The sequence below is a fragment of the Pogona vitticeps genome, chromosome 5 (genome assembly GCF_051106095.1).
Source record: "Pogona vitticeps strain Pit_001003342236 chromosome 5, PviZW2.1, whole genome shotgun sequence".
Classification (NCBI taxonomy): domain Eukaryota; kingdom Metazoa; phylum Chordata; class Lepidosauria; order Squamata; family Agamidae; genus Pogona; species Pogona vitticeps.
Window position 1 is genome coordinate 144954819 of NC_135787.1, and position 27789 is coordinate 144982607.

The 27789-nt window shown below is 41.7% G+C and overlaps 2 protein-coding genes across 2 annotated transcripts; one reads left to right on the forward strand and one right to left on the reverse strand.

The window, feature by feature from the left end:
- Positions 1-6698: 6698 nt before the first annotated feature.
- LRRC10 (leucine rich repeat containing 10) lies at positions 6699-7944 on the reverse strand. The gene has a single exon (XM_073000384.2). It carries the CDS (start codon positions 7764-7766, stop codon positions 6936-6938), a length of 831 nt encoding a protein of 276 aa, XP_072856485.1. The 5' UTR covers positions 7767-7944; the 3' UTR covers positions 6699-6935.
- Positions 7945-10620: 2676 nt separating this feature from the next.
- Positions 10621-27385, forward strand: LOC110075149 (cathepsin D). The gene is made up of 9 exons (XM_078376920.1): positions 10621-10759; positions 12095-12272; positions 15985-16102; positions 19490-19608; positions 20614-20813; positions 21388-21510; positions 21993-22137; positions 24084-24182; positions 25642-27385. The coding sequence occupies exons 1-9, from the start codon at positions 10689-10691 to the stop codon at positions 25852-25854; spliced, it is 1266 nt and encodes a 421-aa protein (XP_078233046.1). The 5' UTR covers positions 10621-10688; the 3' UTR covers positions 25855-27385.
- Positions 27386-27789: the final 404 nt, after the last annotated feature.

The following is a 27789-nucleotide window of genomic DNA, read 5'->3' on the forward strand; positions in this document are numbered from 1 at the left end:
TTTACATGACGAGTCTGCATTTGTAAGTAGGAAGCCCATAGTAATGAATGAACTACATAGTAACATAATTTGAACCTCTGTATAGCAACAATAGCTAGCTGACAACAGTTCCAAGTTAGGTGAATGTTAACTGGTGTAAGGCTTTAAGTCTTAAACATATTTCTTTAGTCTTAATTTGAATTAGGCTTAAAAGCAAGCAAGTAATTAATGCAGCTCACTCAGAACAAGTTGGCAATGTTTAAGACTCTTGATATCTATTGAATAACATTTAGTGGCAGTTGACACTAGTTAAAAGTGGCTGCTTACCGCAGTAATCAGGCTTGGAAGTTAAAGAACCATGAATCTGGCATAGTAAAGTGCAAACTGTTAAAGAAGCGATAGAGCCTCTATACCAGGGGTCTCAAACATGCAGCCTGGGGGCCATTTGTGGCCCGCCGGATGATAGTTTGTGGCCCTCGCCTTGCCTGCCCCTCGAAGCGCCCATGCGTCCTCTGCTGTCAAGAGTCAAAAAAAGCATCACTTCCTCTCGCTTGCTGGCTCTCCCCCAAGACAGTACCTCTTGCACCCCCCATCCGGAACTGCAGCCTGCCAGCCAGCCCACCTGTCTGCCAGCTGGCAGGCTGCAGGTCTGGATGGAAGGTGCAAGAGGCGCTGTCTTGGGGGAGAGCCGGCGAGTGAGGCACACTGCTGGCCTTTTTTCCCGAGCGCCCGAGCCACCGCCGAGTGATGCCTGAGAGCGGAGCTCGCTCCCATCCTTGAAGAAGAGCGCTTCCAAACCACCAACAGCAGCTGCCGCCGCCACCATCTCTTCCAGGGAAGTGGATCTCTGGCTCTCTTTCTCTCTCGGCACTCCCAGCACCAGCCTGGCCAACGGCCGCCTCAGTACCCGGCAGTGCTTCCTCCTCCTCCTCCTCCTCCTCCTTCAGCCACCTCAGCTCTTGCGGCTGCCTGGGCTCGCCTCACAAAGTCTGCTCCTCAGTCATGGTGGGGGTAGCTGCTGCTGCTGAGTGTGCCTTTTTTGGAGGGGGCCCCTCAGAGTAAGGTTGCCGGACCTCTCTCTCTGTGTGTGAGTGTGCGTGTGTGCATGCGCGCACCTGTGGGGAGGCCCACCCTGTTCTGTTTAATTTCGCGAGTACCGGTGGGGGCTTTTCTCCTTTGGCAAGGCGATTCTGTGATGGTTTTAAAAAACATTTTATGTTGTGTCCTCCTCCCCCCCCCTCAGCTAGGCGGTCACCGGCACTCTCTCCCTTCTCCCCTTCTTCGTCCTGCTGGTGGTGGTGGTGGTGGTAGTGAAGGAGGAGCCAGAGGGGATCGTGGCTGGTGACGACGGCTCGTGCGCCCCTCCTCCTCCTCGGAGCCACAGCTGGGCTAAGGAAACTCCTGGGTGGCTTCCTTGGGCTCCTGCTCCCCTTGGCAGAAAATCTGATGGGGCCCAGACTCTACCTACAGCGGCCCCCAGGTAAATTGAGTTTGAGACCCCTGCTCTATGCTAACCATAAATGAAAAGGGCATTCTTAACAACTACAGTCTGCTTTTGAAGGGGCAGGGTTGTTTCACTGAATGCCCACAAATTCTTTTCGTACCAGCTTAAGGCCATGGGCTGTGAGTTTTGCAGACAAAATAAAATTACCTCCTTTACCATTTGTTGTTTAGTCATTAAGTCATGTCCAACTCTTTGTGACCCCATGGACCAGAGCACGCCAGGACCTCCTGTCTTCCACTGCCTCCTGGAGTTGGGTCAAATTCATGTTGGTAGCTTCGGTGACACTGTCCAACCATCTCATCCTCTATCGTCCCCTTCTCTTGTCTTCACACTTTCCCAACATAAGGGTCTTTTCCAGGGAGTCTTCTCATGAGATGGCCAAAGTATTGGAGCCTCAGCTTCAGGATCTGTCCTTCCAGTAAGCACTCAAGGTTGATTTCCTACAAAATGGATAGGTTTGTTCTCTTTGCAGTCCAGGGGACTCTCAAGAGTCTCCTCCAGCACCACAGTTCAAAAGCATCAATTCTTCGGCAGTCAGCCTTCTTTATGATCCAGCTCTCATTTCCATACATCACTACCGGAAAAGACCATAGCTTTGACTATGCAGACCTTTGTCGGCAATGTGATGACTAGCCCAGTGGTTTTTCCTACTTTCTTCAGTTTAAGCTTGAATTTTGCTATAAGAAGCTGATGATCAGAGCCACAATCAGCTCCAGGTCTTGTTTTTGCTGACTATAGAGCTTCTCCATTTTTGGCTGCAGAGAATATAATCAACCTGTCGTTGTTTAGTCGTGTCCTACCCTTCATGACCCCATGGACCAGAGCACGCCAGGCCCTCTTATCTTCCACTGCTTCTCAGAGTTGTGTCAAAATTTACCATTAGATAAAACTAAATTTTTTACAGTAGTGGAAGGTAGGTACTTGCTCCAGACACAGGACTAATATGTCGGTTAATTTTGAGTTGCCTTCTCCAGAGTGAAAGCTAAGCCTCCCAGTTTTCAAGGTATTGTAAAGATACATTGTAGAACTGTATTTTAGACATGGGTCCCAATAAGGTTACATATAACCATTATGTATAGTTTTAATTCATTCAAAAGACAAAAATGATCCTTTGTACCCATATACCAGTGGCTCCCTTGACTTATTGGCCACGGGCTGCAGCTCCACAGAACAGTGGGACTGCCATTTCCACAGGACCAGAGCTGGCGGTTTCACTTAATCTACTGTCTGAAAATAGGGGGGGGGGGGGGGAATGATAATAATCCAAGGTGCCAGCCTGTGTGGCCTTGGACAAGCAGCACAGTCTCAGGATGCTCCCAGGTGGGGGGAAATGGAAAACCACTTCTGAGTAGTCTCTAGCTGGAAAACCCTGAAGATGATGATTGTAAGTCAGAATTGATTTGATGGTACACACAAGCGAAGGTGCAAAGTAGGGGGGAAAGTTTTAAGATTTTTACCAGTACGGTGTTTTAAACTCAGCTGTGATGGCTTTCTACATTCTGGATTTGTAAATATACAGTAAGAGAGAGCATCAGGTTGAGGACAGCATTTGAGGCCATAATTCAGATCCTGTAACCTGCTGTCACAGAGGCATATCGGAGCCTTTGTGGAAAACGTGTATGCTAGTTCACAGTTGCTTTTGTTGCCAGAGCTCTGAATTTTACTTTTTAAAGGAAGTTGTTTTGTTACTGAGACCAAATGGGCATTTGTCTTTCTGTTTGTCCTACATTCCTCATCAGTCATTTCCATATTTTCTGACAACCAGGCGGTGTTATTCCTGCTCCTGAGTAGATCTGATATTTTTGCATGAGTATCCAGTACATTTTGTTGTTGCTGTGTTTCTTTGTAATTTTTGGCTCAGAATTGTATTTTGTCAACATTTTGGGGAGGCCTTCTGGAATATTGCTGGGCATGTCTTGAGACATATAGGCATGTGGGAATAAACACTTTTGCCTCTTTCCTCTCATTTGCAGTGCCACTAAAATAAATTTCCTTTGCAGTTTTTTAAAGAAAAAAGACTTAGAACTGAGCAATATGCAACATATAAAATACATATAATTTTTTAAAATAATCTTTGCTCTGAAAAGTACTTTTAAGTGATGATTGCTTTAATAGTTTTGAATTATATTGTACTAATATAATGCTAAACCACTCCATCGGTACTTCTCTGTTTGCTTGTTCATCTTTTAAATAAAAGGACATTGATTTATGAGCCATGTGTAATGGAAGCATGAAGTACATGTATTTTTTTTTTTTTTAGCAAATCTGTATCTCATAAAACTGGCATAAAGTGAAATGATAACCCTAGTTTTGAGTTTTGCATTATACTGATACACTCTTTAACCACTTCAGAGGCATATATATTTTCTTTTAAAGGATGTTGAATCAATCATTACATACAACAGCATGACGAAACACATTCTACAACTAACAGATTTGGTAAATCCATGTCTCCAAAATCTGTAGTTTATATTTACTGATGCATCAGGGTAAATAATGGGTGCATAGGAACAAAGAAGCGAAAAGGAGAAATGTTGCTAATGTCACTTACTGTGTGGATAGTTGAAATGCAGCAGTCTGGTTGAAAGAATCATGGATGTATGAGTCATACACCTCTGACTATGCAGTATGGGCAACATGAATCAACACACCCTGTTTGGTTGTAGCTGCACTGCCTTAGGTCAGTAGCAAGCTAGTACTGTGGCTCCTTTTCTACAAGAGTAGCTTGTTTTATTCAGTTGCTCATTACAAAAGCATTACAGTTGCAACAACTGAAAAATATGTGAAAATTCTCACCAGTACTGTCACATGGTTAATTCTGTGTACTGCAGACTGAAAATACTGTGAAAAACCTCCATTGGCATTTGATTTCCAGATGCCTGTACTAACACCTTATTGGAAATGAGATGGAATTTGTACTTCAGCATAAGGAAAAACTGTTAGGCTGGCTGGATTTCTGTTAAGTGGGCATTCTTAATTTTGTGAACATACTGAACTATCATAACAAAATCCTTTCCATGGAGCTCCTGCCTGCCTGATATTTTTCTAGGTGTGTTTGGCAGGATGAGCATCGGAAATTTTAAAACTACATTGGTCTTCTGTGCAAGAAACTGAAAGAGAACTGTAATACTTACACATTGTTAGCAGTCCACTGAGCCTGCTTAAGCTACGGATTCAAAGGATGCTCTTCCAAGCAGTGGTCTATTTCTTTTTGGGCAGTCAGCAATGGAATCCCTTCCCCGAACAGACATACTCACTCCCTGCTTGAATCAGTTCACCAGACTGAACCAGACCAAGACAAGAACCACATGCAGAAGTGTCTCCCTCGCTTTCTCTTTCATCAGACCTTTTCCAATGACAGAGCAAGTGGCTGGGAAGAAGGCAGAGAAGGAACAAGCGATCGTTTCTGTGATGCCTCACCTGCCACTGCTAACACAGCTCTTCTACTGCCTGGCGTGGGGAAAAGAAGCACGGTTACATTAGCTCATGTCCACTGAGCAACAACAGTTTCTCACAGACTAGCAAGGTTATGCTCAAAATACTACAAGGTAGGCTTCAGCAGTATGTGGACTGAGAACTCCCAGAAGTACAAGCTGGATTTTGAAGGGGCAGAGGAACTAGAGACCAAACTGCTAACATGCGCTGGATTATGGAGAAAGCCAGAGAGTTCCAGAAAAACATTTACTTTTGCTGGACCACAGCAAACTATGGCAAGTCCTTAAAGAAACTGGAGTGCCTGACCACCTTATCTATCTCCTGAGAAATCTATATGTGGGACAGGAAGCAACATTTAGAACTGGATATGGAACAACTGATTGGTTCAAAATTGGGAAAGGAGTACAACAAGGCTGTATATTGTCTCCCTGGTTATTTAACTTATATGCAGAATACATCATGCGAAAGGCAGGACTGGATGAATCCCAAGCCGGAATAAAGATTGCCGGAAGAAATATCAACAACGTCAGATATGCAGATGATAACACTCTGGTGGCAGAAAGTGAGGAGGAATTAAAGAACCTCTTAATGAGGGTGAAAGAGGAGAGCACCAAAAATGGTCTGAAGCTCAACATCAAAAAAACTAAGATCATGGCCACTTGTCCAGTCACCTCCTGGCAAATAGAAGGGGAAGATATGGAGGCAGTGACAGATTTTACTTTCTTGGGCTCCATTATGGTGACAGCCGCCACGAAATTAAAAGACACCTGCTTCTTGGGAGGAAAGCGATGACAAATCTAGATAGCATCTTAAAAAGCAGAGACAACACCTTGCCGACAAAGGTCCGCATCGTCAAAGCTAAGGTTTTTCCAGTAGCTATGTATGGAAGTGAGAGCTGGACCATAAAGAAGGCTGACTGCCGAAGAATTGATGTTTTTGAACTGTGGTGCTGGAGGAGACTCTTGAGAGTCCTCTGGACTGCAAAGAGAACAAACCTATCCATTTTGAAGGAAGTCAGCCCTGAGTGCTCACTGGAAGGACAGATCCTAAAGCTGAGGCTCTAATAGTTTGGCCATCTCATGAGAAGAGAAGACTCCCTGGAAAAGACCCTGATGTTGGGAAAGTGTGACGGCAAGAGGAGAATGGGACAGAGGATGAGATTGCTGGACAGTGTCTGCAAAGCAACCAACATGAAATTGACACAACTACGGGAGGCAATGGAAGACAGGAAGGCCTGGCATGCACTGGTCCATGGGGTCACTAAGAGTTGGACACCACGTAACGAATAAACAACAACAACAACAACAAAAACTTGTTCAGAATGTAACAAATCAAGTTATTTCTTAGCTTCACTGAAGATGTACGGTGAGCTATAATTGAATGGTGGTACTGAACATGCTGTTATGGAGTCTCCACTGAAATTACATTTCCTTGACAGGGGGAGCAGCTGATAAACTCTATACAGAAATTTCCCACACTTTGATGTTTCTATCGTAATAGGGTCTGAGCCTTTGGCTGTGAACCATAGAAGCACTAGGTACAACTAAAGAATGAATTGTTTTTCAAAGTCTGCAATATACCTCTAGACAATCTGCCTTATGTTTACAAGTCTGGTCTTACAGCTTCTGTTTCATTTGATAAAACCAGGCAGTGCGATCTCACATTCATTTGCATTCTCTCCCTCCCACTCTTCTAATATCTCATTCATGGGGTTGCCTGTGATTCTCTCACTGGATTCCTGAGAACAGCAGCAGATAATGAAAGAGATAATGAAATCTGGTAACTGCTCCATCTCTTTAATGGCTATCACATTAAGACAGGTGCTGCCGTTTTTCACAAAACTATGCATGTACACATATTATAGAAATCAAAAGAAATCCCACAAGTACAATGTTTATGCAAACATTTTGCATGTAAAAGGAAAAACCAGCCCATATCTGCCATTCAAAAAGCACAGTCTTGCACAAGTCGCATAGTGTGGCTGTGGCATGCTACCAGTTCTACAGTCCTTGGTACCTCAAGAGTGTTTGAAGGAGAGAGGAGGAGGAGGGAGAAGGGAGTTGATATCCTCAGCCCCTTTGTTCCTCTGCAGACCGGATCGCTTCCTAGGCTCAGGGCTTTCCTCAGACCACCTCCCAACCCTATGCACCCCTTTTGCCACTTTGGGTGCATTTATACAAGGGTTGTGGTCGTAGATCACCAGCTTCAAACCACTAAGGTGTGTGAGATTGGGGAAGTCACGTATGGCATTACAATCCACATCAATCACTTCTAAGAAGGGCATGTGCAGCAGCACGCGTGGGAACTCAGTCAGTAAGTTACTGGAGATCCAGAGGGTGCGCAGCTCCTTCAGGTACCGTAGCTGTCCAGGTAGGGAGTGCAGGGCATTGGAGCCAACATGCAAGGTCTTGAGGTGCCTCAGTTCACACACCACATTGGGGAGGTGGTAGAAGCAGTTGGACTCAATCCATAGCGACTTGAGGTTGTGCAGCTGCTGTAGCTCTGCAGGTAGGTCTCCCAGTTTGTTGTTTCCCAGGTAAAGAATAGAGAGCTGTTTCAAGGTGCACACCACTGGGGGCAGTGTATGGAAGTTGTTAAAATCCAGTGCCAGGATTTGGAGGTTCTGTAGTTGTTCCAGCTCTGAGGGCAGATGTTTCAGCTTGTTATCACTCAGGTACAGCTTGACCAGTTCCCTGAAAGAGCAAACACACAAAGGAAACAGTCTCACTTGCCTGCTGCTCAGATCCACCATTTTGTCAATTGGCATCTCTTCAAGGTCCCCTAAGATGTATTTCTGGCAGATATCTGCAGGGATAAAGGAAATGATGGCTCTGAAAGTATTGCCCATCTTCACAGTGTTACATTGGCGAGCTGTTGCTAGCAGAGGAATCAACCTCGTGAACTGGGGAAGCTCTCTGATCCTTGTCCCGCGGGCTCGGCTGGCCCTTTCTCCTTCTCGCACTTTTATGATCACAGCCTCTGTAGCAACAATCCTAGCTCTCTGAAGGGTCCTGAAATGTTTCTGATAAGTGGATGAGTGTCTGCTGATAAAAAAATAGCAGGCATGACTGTGCGACAGTGCTCCTATACCCAAATAAAAGAATCCCTCTTAGTGAAGTTCTAAAAATGTACACAGGGTTTATCAGCAATATTTCCTGAGTTGTTTTTCCCACATCTCCCTTTGCCCAAGTATTTATTGTTAAAAATGAATATTAGTTGTAGCCTCAATATTTCAATATTATACAGTTATGTATATATGTATAATATATGTGGGTAAAACTGTGTACTACTTTTCAATGTGCTTTTGAATCTCATACTTGGCACCCCTTCTCTCTCTCTCTCTCTCTCTCTCTCTCTCTCTGTGTGTGTGTGTGTGTGTTTGTACCTCTCCAATCTAGCTTAGGTCTGTAAGGGAAGGAAGTTCTCTCTTTGGGCCATTTTACTGCTGCAGACTGTAGCTCTCACAAGGTGATTTTCACTTGGAAAACTAATGGGGAAGACTTAATTCACCTTAAGTTTTTTTAAAAACAAAATTTAAAATTGCATGAACATCCTGCTAGGCACACCAAAAAAGGTGGGGGCATGAAAAGGGAAGATACAAAGGGTGCCTTGCTCCTTGTGGACAGTCTTTATCAAAAACACTTCTCCAGGAAACCGTGGGAAGAAATCAGTGACACCCTGACACCTTGCCAGTGGTTCGTCCTTTCCTCAGACCCAATGGAATTCCTTAGATCTAGTTTCCCTATGGGACGTGGAAGGAGCCATGTTGTACTTGGAGTAGGGGAAAGAAGCAGAAAGTGAAAGAAAAGAGAAAACCCAGGAAAGGGAAGAGAATTCCCAAGATGGTTAATGGAATTCCTAAGAAAGTCTTGATCGACACAGGATGCAGTAAAATGTAAATGACGCAAGTCTCAGTCTCAATACTCCACAGGAGTATTGATGGTAATGTGTACAATCCATTTATCAATCTGCCATACTCCAATTACTGATCTACAGTACCTATTGATTCCTGCTGCTTCAACAAATATATTGCCAAAACTGGTACCTTAGAAGCAATTGGTTTTTTCTAGATTCACAATAATCCTTTGACTCAATCCAGTTGTCCCAAACAGCATATATCTATGGGCCCAAATGGATTAACATCAACAGGCTCATTGGTTCAATGGATCTAGTTGGGACTAAAAATTAGATTTAGCACACCAGGTACTTTTAAAGCATATGCAAGACTTTTTACATGATCCTGCAATGTCATATTCAGAGTTTAATCATTAATCTAATTTATCAGTGTTGGTCATTATGACCTTAGATTTCTGTCCCTTGGTCTTCCGTTGGCAAAGCTACAATCTCCTTGCAGTGAATGTAATGGGAACAGGTGGTGTGGGATGGGATCTCAACATACAGGCTTTTGAGGTTCTTGCAAGGGAAGCCCAAGACAGTTTGCTGCCTAGGTTGAAGGAAAAATGCCCCTCTGCCCCACAACACAGACATTGACCAACATGATAGTTGAACTGTACTTTAACTCAGCAATAAGTCTTTAGTACTATATTGCCAATATGACTAGATCTTTCACTTCATCTGAGGACAATAAAGTAGTAATAAAGGGGATGTAGACACATTGCCTAGTATCCAAAATTATGTCCTCCACTTCACAGCTGTTTCCTTTGCATCTCCTGTGTAATTTCACCCTGTCTAATGGTAAGACCTGACCTGGGATCTAGTGCAAGTAAATATGGGAGGAGATCAGATGATGTACTTTTCTTAAGCGTCTCAGAGATAAACAATGGGAAAAACGATAGTTTTTTTCTGTGAAGAGAATGAAAGGTGATTAATACAGCCTTCAATGTCTGGCCAGGCACAAGCAGATGTAGTCAGCTTGGATTGAGTCCTCAAACTCAAGCAATGTCTATGCCAAATGTTTTGCCTTACAAGTCAACTTCCATGCTGTGTGGCAGGCTGAAGGGGTGTCAAAAGCCATCAAGTGATCCTTTTGGACACATAACCAGGTTAGCTGCACAATGATTTCTCAACCCAAACGAAAATATTTGGACAGCAATATTCTATGGTGACATTGAAAGAAATGCAGGAGGAGGGATTCCAAAGTCACAGCTCAAGAACAAAGAAAGCTCTCTTCTGCATAACACACTTTCCCCAATCAAGACTTCATTTGATGACCCCAATACACAAGATGTATATTTTCAGAAGAGGTGTTCCTTTAGATATTTTGCATGACTAAAGCGATCATCATTTATATCACATATATAATACAGTACCTGTAATCTATTTTTTTCTTAGCAAATAGTATCTGTTGCTCCCATTCAATGGGAATCTATTCAAGATCATCTCTTGTTATTTATGGGACGTTAGAGGTCCAACAACTAGAGAAATATGCAAAATGGTGGCTCAGAGGGCTGCCTCCCATGACACACATACTGGAAACATCTGTCTTCCTGCAGATAGGAGTTCCAACAATCTGATTTAAGAGTTTGAGTGGTGTTACTGAATCTGGAATGCTGGCTGTTTTACAGCCAGTCCCCCAGTGATTTACCTGTAGATCCTGATCTACCCTGTGTCTAACCCTGTTCTAACAGATTGCCATGTTTGCCTATATCAGTGGTCAGTTCTGCCCATTCCAAATGTTCTGCCAAGGAACTGACCTCTAGTTGTTGACTGACCTCACAAACAGCTGGTTGTGGCCCAGGGAAGGACACATATATAAAAAAAGATTACCAATAAGAAACACCTTCATTTTCACTTCCAATCAACTGAAGCCATGAAGACTTTCTTCTTAGCTTTCTTCTTAACAGCTTTGATTTATGTTCCAGCTCTAGCAGGTCTAACAAGGTAATGAACTACTTCAAGTATTTTTCAGTATTCTTAGCAGTACTGCTTTTCTGCATGGAGGAATCTTGTCAGTTACCTAAATGTGTTTACAGAAATCCTTGGCTTCTTAGTAGTTGCTCCCAGCCTTTGGAATGTTGGTTCCCTCCTTCTTGTCCTTCTTTTTCAGGCATACTTTTAAGAGGCAAGTTTTATGTGTGTGTGTGTGTGTTTAGGAATGCTGCGACTATTGAATTTAGAAATTTTTTAAAAATTACTAAAATGTTTTAAAAAGTATTTTTAATGTTGGTTTTTAATATTGTTACATCGTTATATATAGCTTTGTCTTTCATGGTTGCTTCAGCGTGGCTGAAAAAGGAACATCTTAAAGAAAGAAAGAAAAGAAACGAAGAAAGTTTTGGTTATTGGCAGTAGTGAGAAACCATGGTCAGAGTCCTCCAGTAATGTTACTCACAAAAGCCCCACTGAAAGGAAGGGGATCTGTAAGTTCCATTGAGGAAGCTGTCTGACACCCTCTTTGCCCATCTAATGCAGCATCGTCCACGGTGGCAGTGCCTCCCCAGAGCCTGTAAGCAAAGGGCTGTCCCGTCATTTGTTACCTGATCAGTTTAACTCGAAATGCCAGGGATTGAGTCTTGGTCTGTTTGTAAACAAAGTGTTGTTCTGCCCACCAAACATCTGCTCTATTTGCTTTTAACATTCAAGCCACTGCTCCCCCCCATTTATCCCCACAACTTAAAGAAAAAGGAAATTCCACCTAAAAATCTCAACTCGATCCACAAAAAAGGCTGTAATCAATCTGTAAAATAAGACTAAAAATAATTTCAAAAATCAAACAAAAGGGAAGATACTTGGCTGCAGAGTCAGAGGACAAGAGTTGGATTCCTCCCGTGTGCTTTGAACGAGACGAGCCAGAGTGTGTAGCCTCCCCAAATATTTCTTCCCTTCCACGAGACAGTGGGAAATCCCACATGTAATTCCTGGTAGGTTTAGAGACCAGAAATAGCCTCTGTGACTGGGGTTCCTTGGGAAATGTCCACGGGCTGGCTTAGGGCTGCAGGCTGGCAGTGCCCCTCCTCTGCTCTCATCTATCAATTTGTAAAGCAGGAAGAATAGTCCCAGTCTGGGATTTAATACATCATTGTATGCCATACCAGGTGTTGTTTACTATTTCTAGTGTGGCATTTGTTTGATTCTTTTCAAATATTTGTATATTTACTGTTTTTAACTTTTAAATATTGACTTTTAATGATGTAAGCCATCTCTTTTTAAGGAGAAAGGTGGGGTAAAAGTATTTTAAATAAATAAATGTGTAATAAATAAATATTATTTACCTAGGATCCGTCTAGTTCGATTTGATAGTATCAACAGAATTCTTCGGAAAAAAGGAGGATTGGAACAGTTTCAGAAAGATCATCAGCCTGAAAGTTTTGTTCAAAACTACTTTAATTGCTTCCCAGCAGATACTTTTTTGGCTGCAGGACCTACAAGAGAAAAACTCTGTGATTACATGCATGTAAGTATGTTCTGAGAAGTGAAATAAGAAAAGATTACATGGATATTATTCCCTCCCAATACATACTGAATTCCCCCCAATGTAAAACTGCAGAGTAGTACTGATGAAAGTCTTGATCTTTCGATATACATTTTGCCACGTTGCACTGAAAAGATTATTAATTCAACCGCAGGATGAAGTAAGATTTAAAACAAGCAATTCAGATCAGCAACAGCAGGCTTTTGAACTCTTTGATTATGTTCACTAAATTATAGTCCAGATTTAATGTAAATGAGACCATGATTTATTTGCATTATCTGCAGAATGCAGGAAAGTTAGTGCTTTTCACTCAGTGTTGCTAACGCCCAGTATTTGGATTCTCTATTTGAGTCAATATTAATCAGGGTTGTGGTCCAGGAATCTGTGACAAAAAGGGGAAAACGACATGTAGTCCTTGTACACAATTGGAAGACAAGGGTGGTCTTTTTATTAGGCCACTAAAAATATCACAAGCTGAAGCTAGCATTTGACTCCTACAGAAGTTCTCATCAGACTGGCCATTACTTAGAAATTTATGGTTGATATATGATATTGTCCAACTTTATTCTCAACTAAATTTGTTCCCATATCATGAGGAGACACTTGGGCCTAAGAAAAGCCTCGGAAAGGATTGTGGGAGGAAAAGTAATAATGAAAAACATTAAAGAAATTCCATATGGTGACATGTAAGGGGGTGGGACATCCTTATCAAATGGACATGGAGAAATAAGACAAAGAGAGGAAAAATCAGTTTTCTTTAAACAGGCATGTAAGTGCAAACATACACACAGACAATACTTATCTGCAGAAACATAAAGATATCTATATAAATGCAAGTACTGTGGAAATATACAGTGGTGCCTCGCTTAACAGGCGCCTCGTTTAATGACGAATCTGCATAGCGATTACATTTTTGCGATCGCAAAAGCGATTGCATTTCGATGTTTTTAATGGTAAAGCATCGCTTTGCGACGATCAGTAAGCTGTTTCGCTTACTGATTTTTGCATAGCGATGTTTTTAGAACAGCTGATCGGCGGTTCCAAAATGGCCACCCACTGTGTTTTCGTGCCCATTCCTCACTTACCGGGCAGCGAAAATGGCGATAGTATGGAGGATTTTCGCATAACGGTGAGTTTTTTGCCCATAGGAACGCATTAAACGGGTTTTAATGCATTCCAATGGGCTTTCCCCCCCACCGCATAGCGATGAATCCATATAGCAACGATTTTTCCGAAACGGATTATCGTCGCTATGCGGGGCACCACTGTATATCTAAATAGATAATAAGAACTGAATATAACTGTATGATTTCCATATATATAATATCAATATCTCTCTGTATATACTTGGGCCCTTTTTAAGGAGGAAGATGGGGTAAAAATACTTTAAATAAATAAATAATAAGTCAATATACTTCCAGAGACATGTTTTGCCATCTGTTGCAGCCAAGACATCTGAGCATTCTGGAACCTTAAAACAGCAACATATTCGTTATGCCGTTTGCTTTTGTGGATTGACTGTGTTTCATGAAAAATAACTCCAGACTTTTCTGATTCAGTACCTTCAAAATCTATTGAATCAGAACTCCCATCATCCCTAATTAGCATGGCAATCAGGGAAGGCTGGCCTTTGCCTTATTAACCCTGTCAGTGAGGTATTCCAGGAATCATGGTTGCTTTGTCTGCATTAGCTTAAAATGCATTATGTTCTCCTCTACTCTCATTGTTTTCATCCACCTCTGTAACTTGCTGTGGTCAAGCCATGCAATTTTAGATCTGCAGACGACTCTCTTGCTTGGCATGGGAATGACAGATCATAGCTCCTGGAGCTGGACTGACCTGAGAATTTTTGGTTTGGGCATTGTGGAGTAAAGAAAATAGGCAGAACATGAATGACCCTGTCAAAAGCATGAATTTATCAACAACATGTGAAGAGTTTAAAAACTCTTGCTGCACCAGATCATGTCACACATGCCAGAAATGGCTTGTTCTAAAAATAGAAAGTGAGACACGGCTATTTTATTCCATAGACGGACACAGAGGTGGAAGACTGATAAACCTCTAGAGTCAAAGCCCAGTTCTGTGATGCAATAAATTCCTTTGACACTGGGAGAATTCCAGAAATTCACAAAGACGTAAGAACTCGGCAAAATTCAGCCACACCGACATCCATCAACTTCAATGTTATTCAAGATGGCTTACTAATTAATTCTTTAATAAAACATACAGTATTTATACATAAACATAGATAGACCTTTATGTAGGGTACAGGCCAGGGTTAATTATAACCCATTGTTGGAAGGCAGTATTGCTTAACAGCAAATAACATGATTAACACAGCAGGAACTTCTCTCACCTCCCATATTTTGCAAATTACTTTTCTTTGGTTTATGATTGGTCTTCAGTAGCTCAGTCCAGCTTTGTTTGCCGATCTGATGTTTCAGAAGGTCGGCCTAAATCACAAGTCTGGAACACTAACATGTTTCAGCTCTAAACAATGGGTTCTCAGTGAAGTGTAGTCTCTGAGTTCCATTGTAGTAAGGAAAAATTGATTATGGCCTTAATTAAAAATAATAATAATAAACTTCCTCTTATTATGCTACAGATAAAAATGGTTCTGGCAGAAGCCTACAGAGCAGATTGAACCAAAGTCTCCCTTAGTAGATCACTCCTCATTTGTTAGTTTACCTCAACTGGCACTTAGTTGTTTTGTTACACTCACTCAGACATTCTGGTATGAATAAGAATAAAACATTTCATTTTACTCACAGTTCTTCTATAAAAACAAACGCCATATTTTGTGGAAATGTTAATTTGTTACATTACTGAGCATAACTGCTTAATTTACCTTATTATTAACTGACTGGTTACATTGCTGACAGAACAATTCCCTCTAACTGCTGGGTAGCTCAGTGGTTTAAGTCTGGCTGCAGAGCTAGAGGTTGGGAGTTCGATTCCTCACCAGGCCTCCTTGACCGGGGCTGGACTACTTGATCCAGAGGATCCCTTCGAGCTCTGCCATTTGAATATTTATTTATTTATTTATTTATTTATTTATTTATTTATTTATTTATTTATTTATTTATTTATTTATTTATTTCTTTCTTTCTTTCTTTCTTTCTTTCTTTCTTTCTTTCTTTCTTTCTTTCTTTATTTATTTATTTATTTATTTATTTATTTATTTATTTATTTATTTATTTATTTATTGCTAAGGTTCTCTCCAAGGTGCACACTGGTGCATGCATGACTCTGCTCCCCTCCACACAGCCTCCATCTTCCTCCGCACACCTTATGCATAACTAGAAAACAGTAAGCGTTCTGAACTCAGCGTGGGTGCCGATAGAACATGGAGGAGAAGCTGGTAGGACAGAGGATCACCCATCCTTTTGGGGCTGGATTGCACTCCCTCCCACCCTTTCTGTGGGTTGTAGAAGGAGAGAAAGCTCCTTTCAATGAGGTGTTAGGAGAAAGGAGGGCTCGGGGGGGGGGGTGAGGCCATATGGGAAATTTCTCAGTAGGTCAGGTGAGAGACTCTGGGAGGTTGGAAAAATTCTTCTCCCTTGGTTTAGGGGGCAGAGTTGTTTCACGGTTGCACTGGGTGATGCCTCAGAACCAAATGGGCATTTCAAGATGAACGTTGGGTGGAGACTGAAGGTGGAACTGAGAGACGAATTGTCCCTTCCTTCCTATCCAGGCTCAGTATTATGGGAAGGTGAGTGTTGGCACTCCGCCTCAGAAATTCACGGTGGTGTTCGACACTGGCTCTGCGGATTTTTGGGTTCCGTCCGCTTACTGCTACAGTGACGCCTGTGGTAAGAAGTCATTAATGTCATTTAAGTATTTAGGCAGCAACAATTTCAACACTTTCAACGTTTGCACCAGAGATCCTGCAGCCAGAAGCTGGTGGCTACTCCCTCCCTTCCCCGCAAGGCCTTGGAATGAAGAATGAACTGGACAAAGAGAAAGTTAAAGCTTGACTGGATGTCGATTCTGAATCAGGATGCACTCACCACAGAATAATATTCAGGAAGGGCCATTAGGAGTGGTGCAAAACACTGGGCCCCCAGTCCCCAGAGTGCTTTTCATTCCTCTTCTGGTTTTCAACCTTTGCCATGCTGTCTGCACATCACCTATGAGAGGCACTGCCAAATTCAGCACCTGATTTGTCCCAGTCCAGGGATCTCTTATAGGCTCTGGCAGGGCTGCAGCTCAGTAATCTAGACCCTTGACTTAATGTTCTTGGGAGGTTATCCTTTGAACAAACATGCATTGTGATGCACATGGCTAACATTTATCTGCCTGCCCTTGCCCAGATAACATTCTGTGGCTTCTCTGTTCCTCTCCAGAGTCAGAGTGCAATTAGACTATGAATAAGATTTATGTCTGATTGCACTAAAAAGAGTCACTTTGCCCTAAAAATGTTGAGCAACTTTAAGTAATCATAATAGTAACAGTACATAGGACTGCCATCAGTCCTATATACTGATGGCAGTACATCAGTACATAGGAGTGATGTGTTGAGAAGTTATACATAGGTCTGGTATGGCATGTCGGGAATTTAGTTGTTCTGTTTTGTTCAACACAGTTGAAAGATGCAAAGTGTGAGTTGAAAGTGAGTTGTCTGCCTTTGCTAATCTGGGTCTGACCCTCCAAAAGATTAGATCTATGGAGCTTAGTTTATAGCTGAGGTACCCATATTCAACAGAGCCTGGCTTTCAATATAAAGTCACATCTGCATTACTTTGAGCAGGATGCTGTGAAATGAAAATCTAAAAAACCAATGAACTGAACTATTCCTATGAACATCTCTTAGAAGTAGATCTTGTTATAAGCTAAGTGGGTTAATCTTTGAACTTTTAATGGTGTTTCGTACCCAACAGGTACAAAATACCATTAATGGTGGCTTAAGTAATTTAGGTTCTTATTAGTTTTAACATCTGCCTACAGCTTTAATAGTTTTAACTTATCTATTTGATCTGGGCTGTAACTGGCAGTGATGGAATAGAAAAAAAATCTAAGCCGTGTCTGAAAGAAGGAAAAGGGGAATTCATGTCAGCAACAGCAGAAGAGACAGGTGGTGTTTTGTTTTGAATTCTGTTTTGTTTTGCTTTGGATTCTCTGACCGCAGTGTGAAACTCGCACTGCTACATGAGGAAAGCCAGAAAAAGAGGTAGATGGACACTGAGTATGAGGTGAGTGTGTGGAAGAGAGACTCTGACATTGCGTTTCCAGAGGTGATGGGAGGGAGGGAAGAAATCAGAGGATAGCAAAGAGCTTCAGTCAGAAAAATGAAGAGATGGAGATTTGAAGAAGTTACCATTTGAAGAAGCTTTTATAAGCAGAACCATATCAATGCAAAGGATGCCGGTCTCTCTCGCTCTCGTTCCCTCTCCCTTTTTCCATGATGGTAATGCGTTTCCACTTTTAACTGTGCTTCTTAATTCTAAGTGGAGAAGGAGACAGAGGTTTTGGTAGTGTAGAAAAACATTTGTGTATGCTCAGGGGCACTCAAAATATTTCTGTTTAAGAATTTTTCACCCTTGATCATTTGACTTATCTTTATTTATAGTCACTTATTGCAGAACTGTCATGCTGCTCTGTATCAATATTTTGTAACTGGGATACAGACTTCATTCTTTATTAACCTTTCTCAGTCCAGACAAACAGTCCATGATGACTGAAGAGTGAATGATCAATATAGGTTTTGTCCAGAAGAAGGGTGAAGGAAGGGAGATACACATCAGCAGTATAGCTTAATGCAATAGGGTGTTAGAGGCATTCTTTAGGCAAGTGTTTTTTATCCTTGCACTTGTCAGATGTAATGAAATAGAAATTGCATAATCCTAAAATAGCAATTGAACTGTCAAACAGATGTGGGAAATGTGGGTTCGGTCAGTGAGTTGAACCCATTAAAAAAAAGACAGTTTGGAAGAGGACTCAATAAAATGCTACTCAAGGAACAGTGTTGATTATAGCAACACGCACTGTTTTATGCTAGGGTTGCCTTTAAAACTAACTAAAACTAAAAATCATTGTTTTGTTCAGACCATAAAGACAGTCACATAAACATTTTCTTGTTCCAGCAAACTTCCTGTTGTGTAACTGATCACACAGCTGAATTTGTGGCCAGTCTCACAAGCAGTGCGAGGCCAGGAACTGGAGTGGGAGGAATCCTTTTGCAGTCACCCTTCTATAATCACATAATGCAGTAGGACACTGGCTGTAATGTTTAATTTAATTGTTATGTTAAGGAAGAAAAAACATTACCTACTGAGATTAATCAAACCTGAGTTAGATGTTTAGGTCCTTTAAATAAAATCCAGTGAATTAAGCCTTTTGTATTAACCTTCCAAACTCTGTCCAGAGGTTTTCAGAGATTTTAAAAAGTACTTAGTGACTGAGAGCACAACTGTACCATTGTCAAAAGCATACACTAAAATATAGGTAAACTTTTATGTATGTTAATATGAACTCTTCCCTAGGGTTATCGTAAATCTGAAGGTACTTGGTGGCACATAAGAAACACAAAGGTGACTGGGTTGCTTTCTTTATTTAGAATGAATGGGAAAGATCCTTGGATGCTTCTCTCCACAAGAAAATCACTTTTCAGGCATTACATTTTGTAAATATATATAGGTAGAGCTGGGGAGGACTTCTCCGTCCTGGCTCTCTGACCTTCCTATTTGGACAAGGAAGTCCTGTAATGAAGCTGTAACCGTGCAGAAATGAATTTGGCTTCAAAGCTCCACACAGTGGTTAGCACTGTCATAAATGCAAGGTCTGAATAGGGCTCCCTGGAACCGCTAGAAATCAAGGGCTGAATGTTCGTTCTTCTCAAGGACAGCTAAAGATACATTGCTGCCACCAGAGGTGAGGAATAAAATGCACCCCAACTCCACTTAGAGAAACTGGCCAGGCTGGCACTTCAACACCGGAAACAAAGAAGTGTTTTCCACTGCCCCTCATGGCAACAACTGGTTTATGGAGTGCAAGGCAGGCCACATGGCACAAACAGCTGTTCTTCCACATCTCCCCCCTGAGTTGATCGCTGACTTCCACCTAAGGATAGGGCCACAGCCCTTTAGCAGTGCAGTGAATAGTTTGGGTTTTAACCTCTTCCTTTTCATTTTTGTGGGTAGCAATAAAGAAGTTAGACCTAACTTTCATGACAGAATAAATAAAAAGTTTTGTTTTCACAGAGAGTCATAAAAAATTCAAGTCCTTTTTATCACAATCCTATGCACATGGAGGGAAGCAATTTTCCTTACATTATGGTACTGGAAGTCTCAGGGGAATTGCCGCCAAAGACACAGTGCAGGTGAGAGTAACTGTTGTTGCCTTCAAGTGTTCTAAAAACAGGGGTAGCTGTGTGGTCCATCAATGAAAACAAAGTGCACAGACTAGTAAAATGTTACAAAAATGGTGTGATGATGCCATGACCTTTCAAGATCTCCAGAACTTTTCCTCAGACATGATAGGGGGAGGGGGGTGACCTGGCCTGGTGTTTCGGTTACAGTACATCTCTCTGTAGCTGTGGCATGTTGAGTGCAGACTTAACCAAGAGACAAGAGGTTGAGGACAAATGTTTCTGTTTCATAGCTCATTAGGGTGCACAGTGAAAAGACTCTATAGCCCTTTAACCAGCGCGCCAGCTGAGCACCTGCTCATTGTTTTCAGTATCCAGTGTTTCATTGATTTTTTTAAAAAAAATTGTGTGTGAAATTGTTGGAACTGTTACAAGTACAACATTTGCTGGATGACGTAGTCACTGAAGACATTCAGTCTGACATGTTGGGGAACTTTAGAATTTATTTACAGAGATGCATTACCTTTTGTCACCTTTTGTACACGGCATGTGGGCCACATGGCTGAGGGGCACCAAGGGGGACCTGCAGGGGGCTGCCACTGCTAGTGTAAGTGTGCCACCAAAATTTAGAAAGAGAGCAAGAAGAATTCTTTTCATCCTACCCTCCTGGAAATGAAGGAGACCCTGTCATACCTACTTGGGGGTCTATTACAAGGTAGGCAAATGCTCTTGTACCCTCCTGTACCACAGAAAGGAGTTGCCGTGGCTTCTACCAAATGGTAGTAGCCATTGGGACTATGGTGGGAATCTTGGCAGTTGTCAATGGAGGTAGAATGGTTTTATTTGTCCCCCTGCCACATTTTGAAGTTGCCCAATCCTATGCTGGGAAAATAAAAGAGCCAGAAACAAGAGTTTTACAAGAGATAGCTGGATTTAGTAAAGATGACCAGGATTATTCTGTGCTTCTGAACTGTACACCCTTTTCATCTTATTTCTCTTTCATAAATCAATTAACAGATAAGCAACATAACGATTGAAGGGCAAGACTTTGGAGAATCGATCTTTGAGCCTGGTAGGACCTTTGCTGAAGCGCACTTTGATGGGGTGCTGGGCTTGGCTTATCCATCCTTGTCCGTGACAAACACACTTCCAGTATTTGACAATATAATAAATCAAGGGTTGGTGGAAAACCCCATGTTTTCCTTCTTCTTGAACAGGTCAGTATTTCAGAGTTAAAAGTAGGACCATGAGCTTGTGCCATGGGTTTTGGGGAAATACTCATGTATCACAACTCATTCTTCCTGTTTTCTGTGGGAAAGTTGTGACTGAAAACTTCTTCCTGTCATACTCAGTCCCTCTCTCATGAAACTTTGTATGGGGTTCTTCTCCTTCGACAATTAGAATACTGTATTGTACTCTGCATACCATTCCAGCTTTGGGTGCCAGAGACATCCTGCTCCCCTAGCTGGAATTAACTCTCAAGTTTAGAGCCGTAACCTGTACAGAATTTTTTGCTGGTCTTTGAAAATGTTGTAATACACAAAAGAGATTACTTTTTAGCACAGATGTCTCATCCAGCTGTAGGCTGATGCATGATTGATGTTCAGTCAACAGTATCCTTATCCTCCTAACTATTCTCTAATCAAGACTAGGAAACTCCAAAATCCAAAACCAACCCCGGTATCACAGAAAGCAGAACTGGTTTCATGTATTCACAGTAATTCCTATGCCAGAATATAACTGTACCTGTTGTTGCTCATAAATCAATGTATTTCTTTTTTTTCTTTCTAGAGGAAATGACTTCGAGAATGGGGGTGAATTGATACTTGGAGGTATAGACCATTCCCTCTACAAAGGATCCATTCACTGGGTTAATGTCACTAAGCAACACTATTGGCAAATTCACATGGATAAGTAAGTGTGTTTAAACTGAAGCTTCAGTGTAGAAAGGTAGACGTAGGAACATTGCCTGCTGCCTGCTGGAATAAATGAGCTATGACTGACACAGAAATAATATATCTAAACATGAGATGGATGATCAAACTGAATTTGGTCCCTGTCATGTGCTTGGACTGTATGGTGTAGCTGGGTTTTTGAAAAAAAATGCGCTCTCTGTCTCTGTGAGGAAAAGAAAGAGATAATTGAGTATTGTTGTTGTTTAGTCATTTAGTCATATCCGACTCTTCGCGACCCCGTGGACCAGAGCATGCCAGGCTCTCCTGTCTTCTACTGCCTCCCGGAGTTTGGTCAAATTCATATTGGTTGCTTCGATGACACTGTCCAACCATCTCATCCTCTGAGTATAGTTACATGTAAAAAAAACCCCATGGTATCTGAATAGGGTTAAGCAGGTTTGGAACTGATTTAGAATTTTTTCCTTCCTCTTATTCTTGCAGTGTGAAAATCCAAGGGCAGATAGTAGCTTGTGATTCCGGCTGTGAAGCCATTGTAGACTCTGGTACATCTCTCATTGTTGGCCCTAATTTGGAAATAAAATCACTACAAGAAAATATTGGAGCCACCCCAATTTCATCTGGTGAGGTAAATGTAACTGGGACACACACACACACACACACACACACACACACACACACACACACACACACACACACACACACACACACACACACACACACACACACACACACACACACACACAAGCCACCTGTCTCACAAATTAAGTTAGTTAAAGCTGCTTTTAGCAGTAATATTCAAATTTTAAAAAAATTAAATGTAACAAAATTGATAAAAGCACAATTAAAAATAAACGAGTTAAAAAGGAAACACTGCCCCCATCCGTTGAAACCCAGCTCACTGGCAAAGGCTTCTCTGAATGAAAAGTGCTTTGCCTGTCTGTAGAGGGACAACAAGAAGTGGCCAGGCAAGAAAGGAGCCTGAGAAAGGAGCCATCACTAAGAAGGCTCTCTCCCCTGCTGCTAAATATGCCTGTAATTCAGCCAAGACTCATAAAAATACCTTCTCTGAAGATCTTAAAACTTGGGCAGGCTTGTAAGGGGAAATATGGTTGTTCAAATAGCTGGATCTAGAGTTTTTACACAGAGTGAATAAATGAGGTCATGTATTGTACATGAATCCTGCATTTATGTATTTAAAAACTCTGCTGGTTGAAGTACTTGCTCTAAAGCTCTATTATTGATTTTTTAAAAAATTCCTCAATTAGTTTTCACAAAGAACATCTCAATCTTTTAATTTCCTTTCATGTAATAAGGTCCTGTTTTGTGCTCAAATAAACACATTTTCTTTTGAGCGCATATGATAGGAGAGCAGCGGGGGATAGAAAGCATCTCTTGTGCCTTTTGTCATGTGTTTTGAAGTTGTACTAATAATCCTCCTCACAGTGCTCTCAGTGTTCAAGTTCCATGGCAGTATTTTAAGGTTATTATTAACAACTGGAAAGTCATGCATTTTAACCAAGTTTCAGAACTGGAACTTTGATCTGTAATGACTTGCGAAGTGTTTTGCAGGGTGGGGGGAAATAATCTTGCATTTGGAAAATGTTACTCCTCTGATGAAATAAAATGAACTTATTTTTCATCAGAATTCACAGGTGAGCCATCATCTAATTATCCATATTGATTGGCTAAAGCTGAAAAGAGATTTCTAGTCCTGCTGTTCCTGAAATACAGTTGATTGGCTTGTTTTATGCCTGGTTTGTCAATTAAGTCCTTTGATATTTAAGGTCAGCTCCTGTTGCTCAGAAAAGATAGGCCAGCCACAGCCTTCCCTGCCACTTCCAACTGCCTACCAGATTAGTACCACAGTCATAGTCTGTCTAGCGGTGCCACCTAGGGGCCCAGGGAAAGCCAAGACTGGCCACTCATAGCAAAAGGTTGCCTTATCATCATACTGTGTTTCCCTGAAAATAAGACAGAGTCTTATATTAATTTTTGATCCAAAAAACGCATTAAGGCTTATTTTCAGGGGATTTTTTTTCATGTACAACAATCTACATTTATTCAAATACAGTCACGTCATCTTCTGGTTGCTGCACAATGGTGGAGGGCAGGCTTTCACTTAAGTGGGGCTTATTTTGGGGGAAACAGGGTACTCAGGCTAGGAGCCACCTTTCCACAGTCCAGTGCTTCCCACATATGTGTTACTATATTGCCCACTAGTCACAACAAATATAATCCATGACCAAGGATGATGGCAATTGTACTCCAGAACATCTGGGGGACATTTGATTGATGACAGCAACCATAAGTCAATGTATTAGTTCCTTGGCTCAGATTCCCCCATCCCCTGCACCCCAAGGAAGATAGATTGATCAGCAGGGATTCAGCATAAGAGCTAAAATGGATCTACCATGTTAAGTGACAATATATCTCTGATTACCAGATGCTGGAAGACAAAAAGGACTTCCACTACTTTAATGTTCTGTTTAGAAGGTTGCCAGATGCCCTATATGTCACATATGAATGGAAATACAATCTGCAGATCAAGGAATAAATAAATGTGTATTATAGTTTTTTGTAGATTGTAAAAGACTGTCCAGTTTGCCCTCGATAACCCTTACTATTGGGGGGAAGGAGTTTACTCTATCTGCAGAGCAGTACATAATCAAGGTATGTATCTGGATTCTCCTATGTGCTCTCTCCTGAACAACACAATAGAGTCTATTGCTGTGCTAAATCTCTGCAGTTATTTTTGTAGTACCAGTTTCCTGCTGCTTGGGGTATAGGCAAAAAATATGGCATGGCCCAACTGCCTGGATAGGACTGCTTTGTCCTAGTGCACAGCCCTGTTAGTTTCTCTGCCAAGAAGCACTGTGTAGCAACACCTACTCTCTGGCCTCCCTTTAAGCACACAGTGAAGAAAAGCTAATTAATAAGTCAGGACAGATTGGAGAGAGGGAGGGATGTCTCAATGCCAGCATATCAACTGTTGGCCTATGTTTGAGTGTGGATGCAAACCAGAAGGGATAGAAGTAAGGAGGTATAGTAGCTCAGTGGCAGAGTTTTGCTTGAAAAAGATCCCAGGCTATAATGCCCAACATAATCTCAAGTTAGGGTATGGTCTGTGTCAGTTGCCAGCCCATGTCAGCATTACTGGGCTAGATGGACCAATAGAAGGCAATTTCCCATGTTCCTGGGCATGGTTACAGCTGGACAGGCCGCAAGGGTCCCATATGGCTTATAGAATCAGCAGCCTACTAAAGCTGCCAGATCAATGGACTCTCTTAGGCTAGATCTCTCAATCCAGAAGGTCTTGTTTCTCTGGCCTTGCAAGGAACCAGGCTACTCATGATGTAGGACATTAAAGCTATGACAGGCTGCACAGAGAATTACAATAGGGTGATAGGTATACTGGTAACAAGCTTTTCAAGTGACAGAGTTGTTGAAAATACCACTCTTACTTTCAAACCTCGTATCACCAATAAGCTTGTCATCCTCTTTTCCCCATCCCAGTTAGTTACCACTCTCCTAGTATGTCCTCTGTGTGTATAAACCTGTTGCTTCAATATACGTATTATGTTCCATGTGTCTGAGGAAGTGGATTGTAATATACAGAAGTTCACTGGCAAATAAATCTGTTGCCACAATGCTTCTATTTTTGTTTTCTTTTGGGTCCACATACGGAAAGAGATTAACACAGAGACTTCTTTGAAAACTTGCAGTTACATGCCGATGTAGGGATGCTTCTGAGAGCACCTCTATCCATATTCTTCCCTGTGTAATTTAATTGCACACATGAGCTGGGGAAATAATAGGGTTTGTGAAAATGAGGTCTTGTACTATACTTCCCAGGTGCTGACTGGCAGGTTCAAGGAGTTATAATTTTTAAGTTCACTGTTCCAAGCTTTGGGGAAGAAACCTAGGCCTGGTTATCATAGCAAAAAGAGTATGTTCTCCCTCTGACTACCCCCCAGCCTTTGTGAACAGTCTGGTACCCTTTAGTCAAAAGATGGGTTGGGGAGAAACAAATTGAAAGGAGCTTGTGTGTGTTTTTCCTCCTATTCAGTTTAGTACTAGTGGAAAAGCATCACTAAAACATAAATGTGTTGTTTTTTTCTCCCCATGACAGGAAACCAGTGGAAAAGATGATTTGTGCATCAGTGGTTTTCAGTCTTTAAAAAACCTGGATTTTGGCAGTGGCAACACATCACTGTGGATTCTAGGAGATGTATTTATGTCTGCTTTCTATTCTGTCTTTGATCGTGGGCATAACAGAGTTGGATTTGCCAAAGCTGCTCATCAAACAAAGGCATTATCCATGAAGAAAAAAAGAATTCATTGATGGATCTTTACCTAACATTAATAACCCTACTTTACAAGCAATGAGTAAAAAATCATTTTTGTAGGGAAGGAAAATGGCAAAAATGAAGTCCTCTTTCATAGCTGGATTCCCATCCGAGAGGCTTAAACTTTTGTTGAGGAATGAGTTTTATTATTCAATCAGTGATCCAAACTTCGGTGCTCAATGAAATATTCATGATAATATTAAATCATATGGTCTAGGCATGATTACTAGGAAGTAAGCGTGTGTGTGAATCACAGAAGGCTTAGTTTACAATCCTATACTCCAGGGTTGGGGAATGTTTGGTCCTCCTAAGTGTTACAGAACTGCCCATCTCATTAGCAAATGGTGAGAAGAGTTGCAATCCAGCAATATCTGGAGGGTCAAACGTTCCCCATCCTGACAATACGCATTGATTGAGGAAGATGTGCTGTTGACAACAGTGCGACTTAAATTGTCAACATTGATGAGGGAAACCCATTGATTGGGCTTTTGCTCTCGGAATTGATTGCTAACTGACAGGACTGCTGACTTAATTCTTCAGAGTTTGCCTAGTTCTTTGCCAGCTGCCTTGCTCACAGGCTGTCAGGAGTCAGAATTACCTTTCCTGTGGACCACGTAAGGCTTAACCTTCTTCACATGCTTGCTGCAAAACATGGTAACAAGTATTCTGCATGATGTTCGTGTTTTCCAGTGATCGTAGAGAGAAGATTATACCTTATTTTATTAATTTAACAAAAATCAGGTCAGTTTATGGTTTAATAGTACAGTATAAATAAAAGCAGGCCAGAGTATGGAACTGGGGTGGGCGGGTGCCATTTGGTCTTTCACCACAGATAGAAAAATGTTTTTGGCCAGCATTGTGTCACCTTATAGAATAGCAATTTTTATTTGGCTTAAGCTTTTGTAGACTGCAGCCCACTCCCAAAGATGCCTGAAGGAGCAGGCAGAATATGTATAAATATTCTCACTGGGTGTGTGACAATAGTGGGGAATGTCAAAGAATATGATGTTTCTAAGCTCTGGTTCTAATTGGTATCTGAGTAGAGTACCAAGTCTAGAAATCTGACCTATGTTAATTAATACAGAACACAAGGGAGTGATACTAGGGCAGATAATGCAGATTTTAAAACCAAGCGCCAAGGAGCTCTCTTTGCCGCCAGAGACACATCTTCTTGTGTCAACTCTAGATGAGACACTGATTCCATATCAAGATGCAGTGCTTTTAGGGGGGAAATTGTCCTGTTTATTCTAATCTTCCCTCAATATTCATTTAACAATTACCTTGCTGTCACTTTGTAATCAATAGTAATCAATAACTGGCTTTGTTTGCATGCCTGAAAAGATAGAAGAAGAATAAATATACATTTGCTTTAAAGTGTGATCTGCAGGAGAGGGGCGCTGAACAGGATGGCAGTAACACACAAAGGAGGTACTTCTGATGATCCCTATGCCCACCAACAAGTTTGTGACCTTGAAGAATGTGTTGGCCAGAGCTGTTGGGACAGGAAAGTCAGCCAGACAGGGAAGGTCCAAGTCAGTGGTGTCGAACTGTGGCCCTCCAGATGTTCTTTGACTTCAACTCCCAGAAGCCTTCACCACCACCTCTGCTGGCCAGGATTTCTGGGAGTTGAAGGCCAAGAACATCTGGAGGGCCACAGTTCGACACCACTGTTCTAAGTGATGGTATGTTGAATTCTGCAAGACTTTCACCTAGCCCTTCTGGTGCAGAGGGATTACTTATTCCAGATGGGTGTTTTTCTTATACTGGGAAAAATAGGTGATTTCTGAGGATGTCACAGATGATGGGAAGGAATGGTCAACCTCTTTCTTCCCAGATGCAATCTGCATGAATATTGAAGGAGAAGTGATTCATTTATTTATTTTAAAGGGAGAGATGCAACCCCTTCCCATCACTCCTATGCTCCATTACCA

What these genes read in the sequence shown, in the direction of transcription:
- LRRC10 (XM_073000384.2), bottom strand. Translation starts at nt 7,766, where the DNA reads ATGGGCAATACTTTCAGAGCCATCATTTCCTTTATCCCTGCAGATATC.
- LOC110075149 (XM_078376920.1), top strand. Translation starts at nt 10,689, where the DNA reads ATGAAGACTTTCTTCTTAGCTTTCTTCTTAACAGCTTTGATTTATGTT. An exon ending in CTGCTACAGTGACGCCTGTG is followed by an intron (nt 16,103 to 19,489) that starts GTAAGAAGTCAT and finishes TTGTTTTCACAG; the next exon opens with AGAGTCATAAAAAATTCAAG. An exon ending in CCCCAATTTCATCTGGTGAG is followed by an intron (nt 22,138 to 24,083) that starts GTAAATGTAACT and finishes TGTGTATTATAG; the next exon opens with TTTTTTGTAGATTGTAAAAG.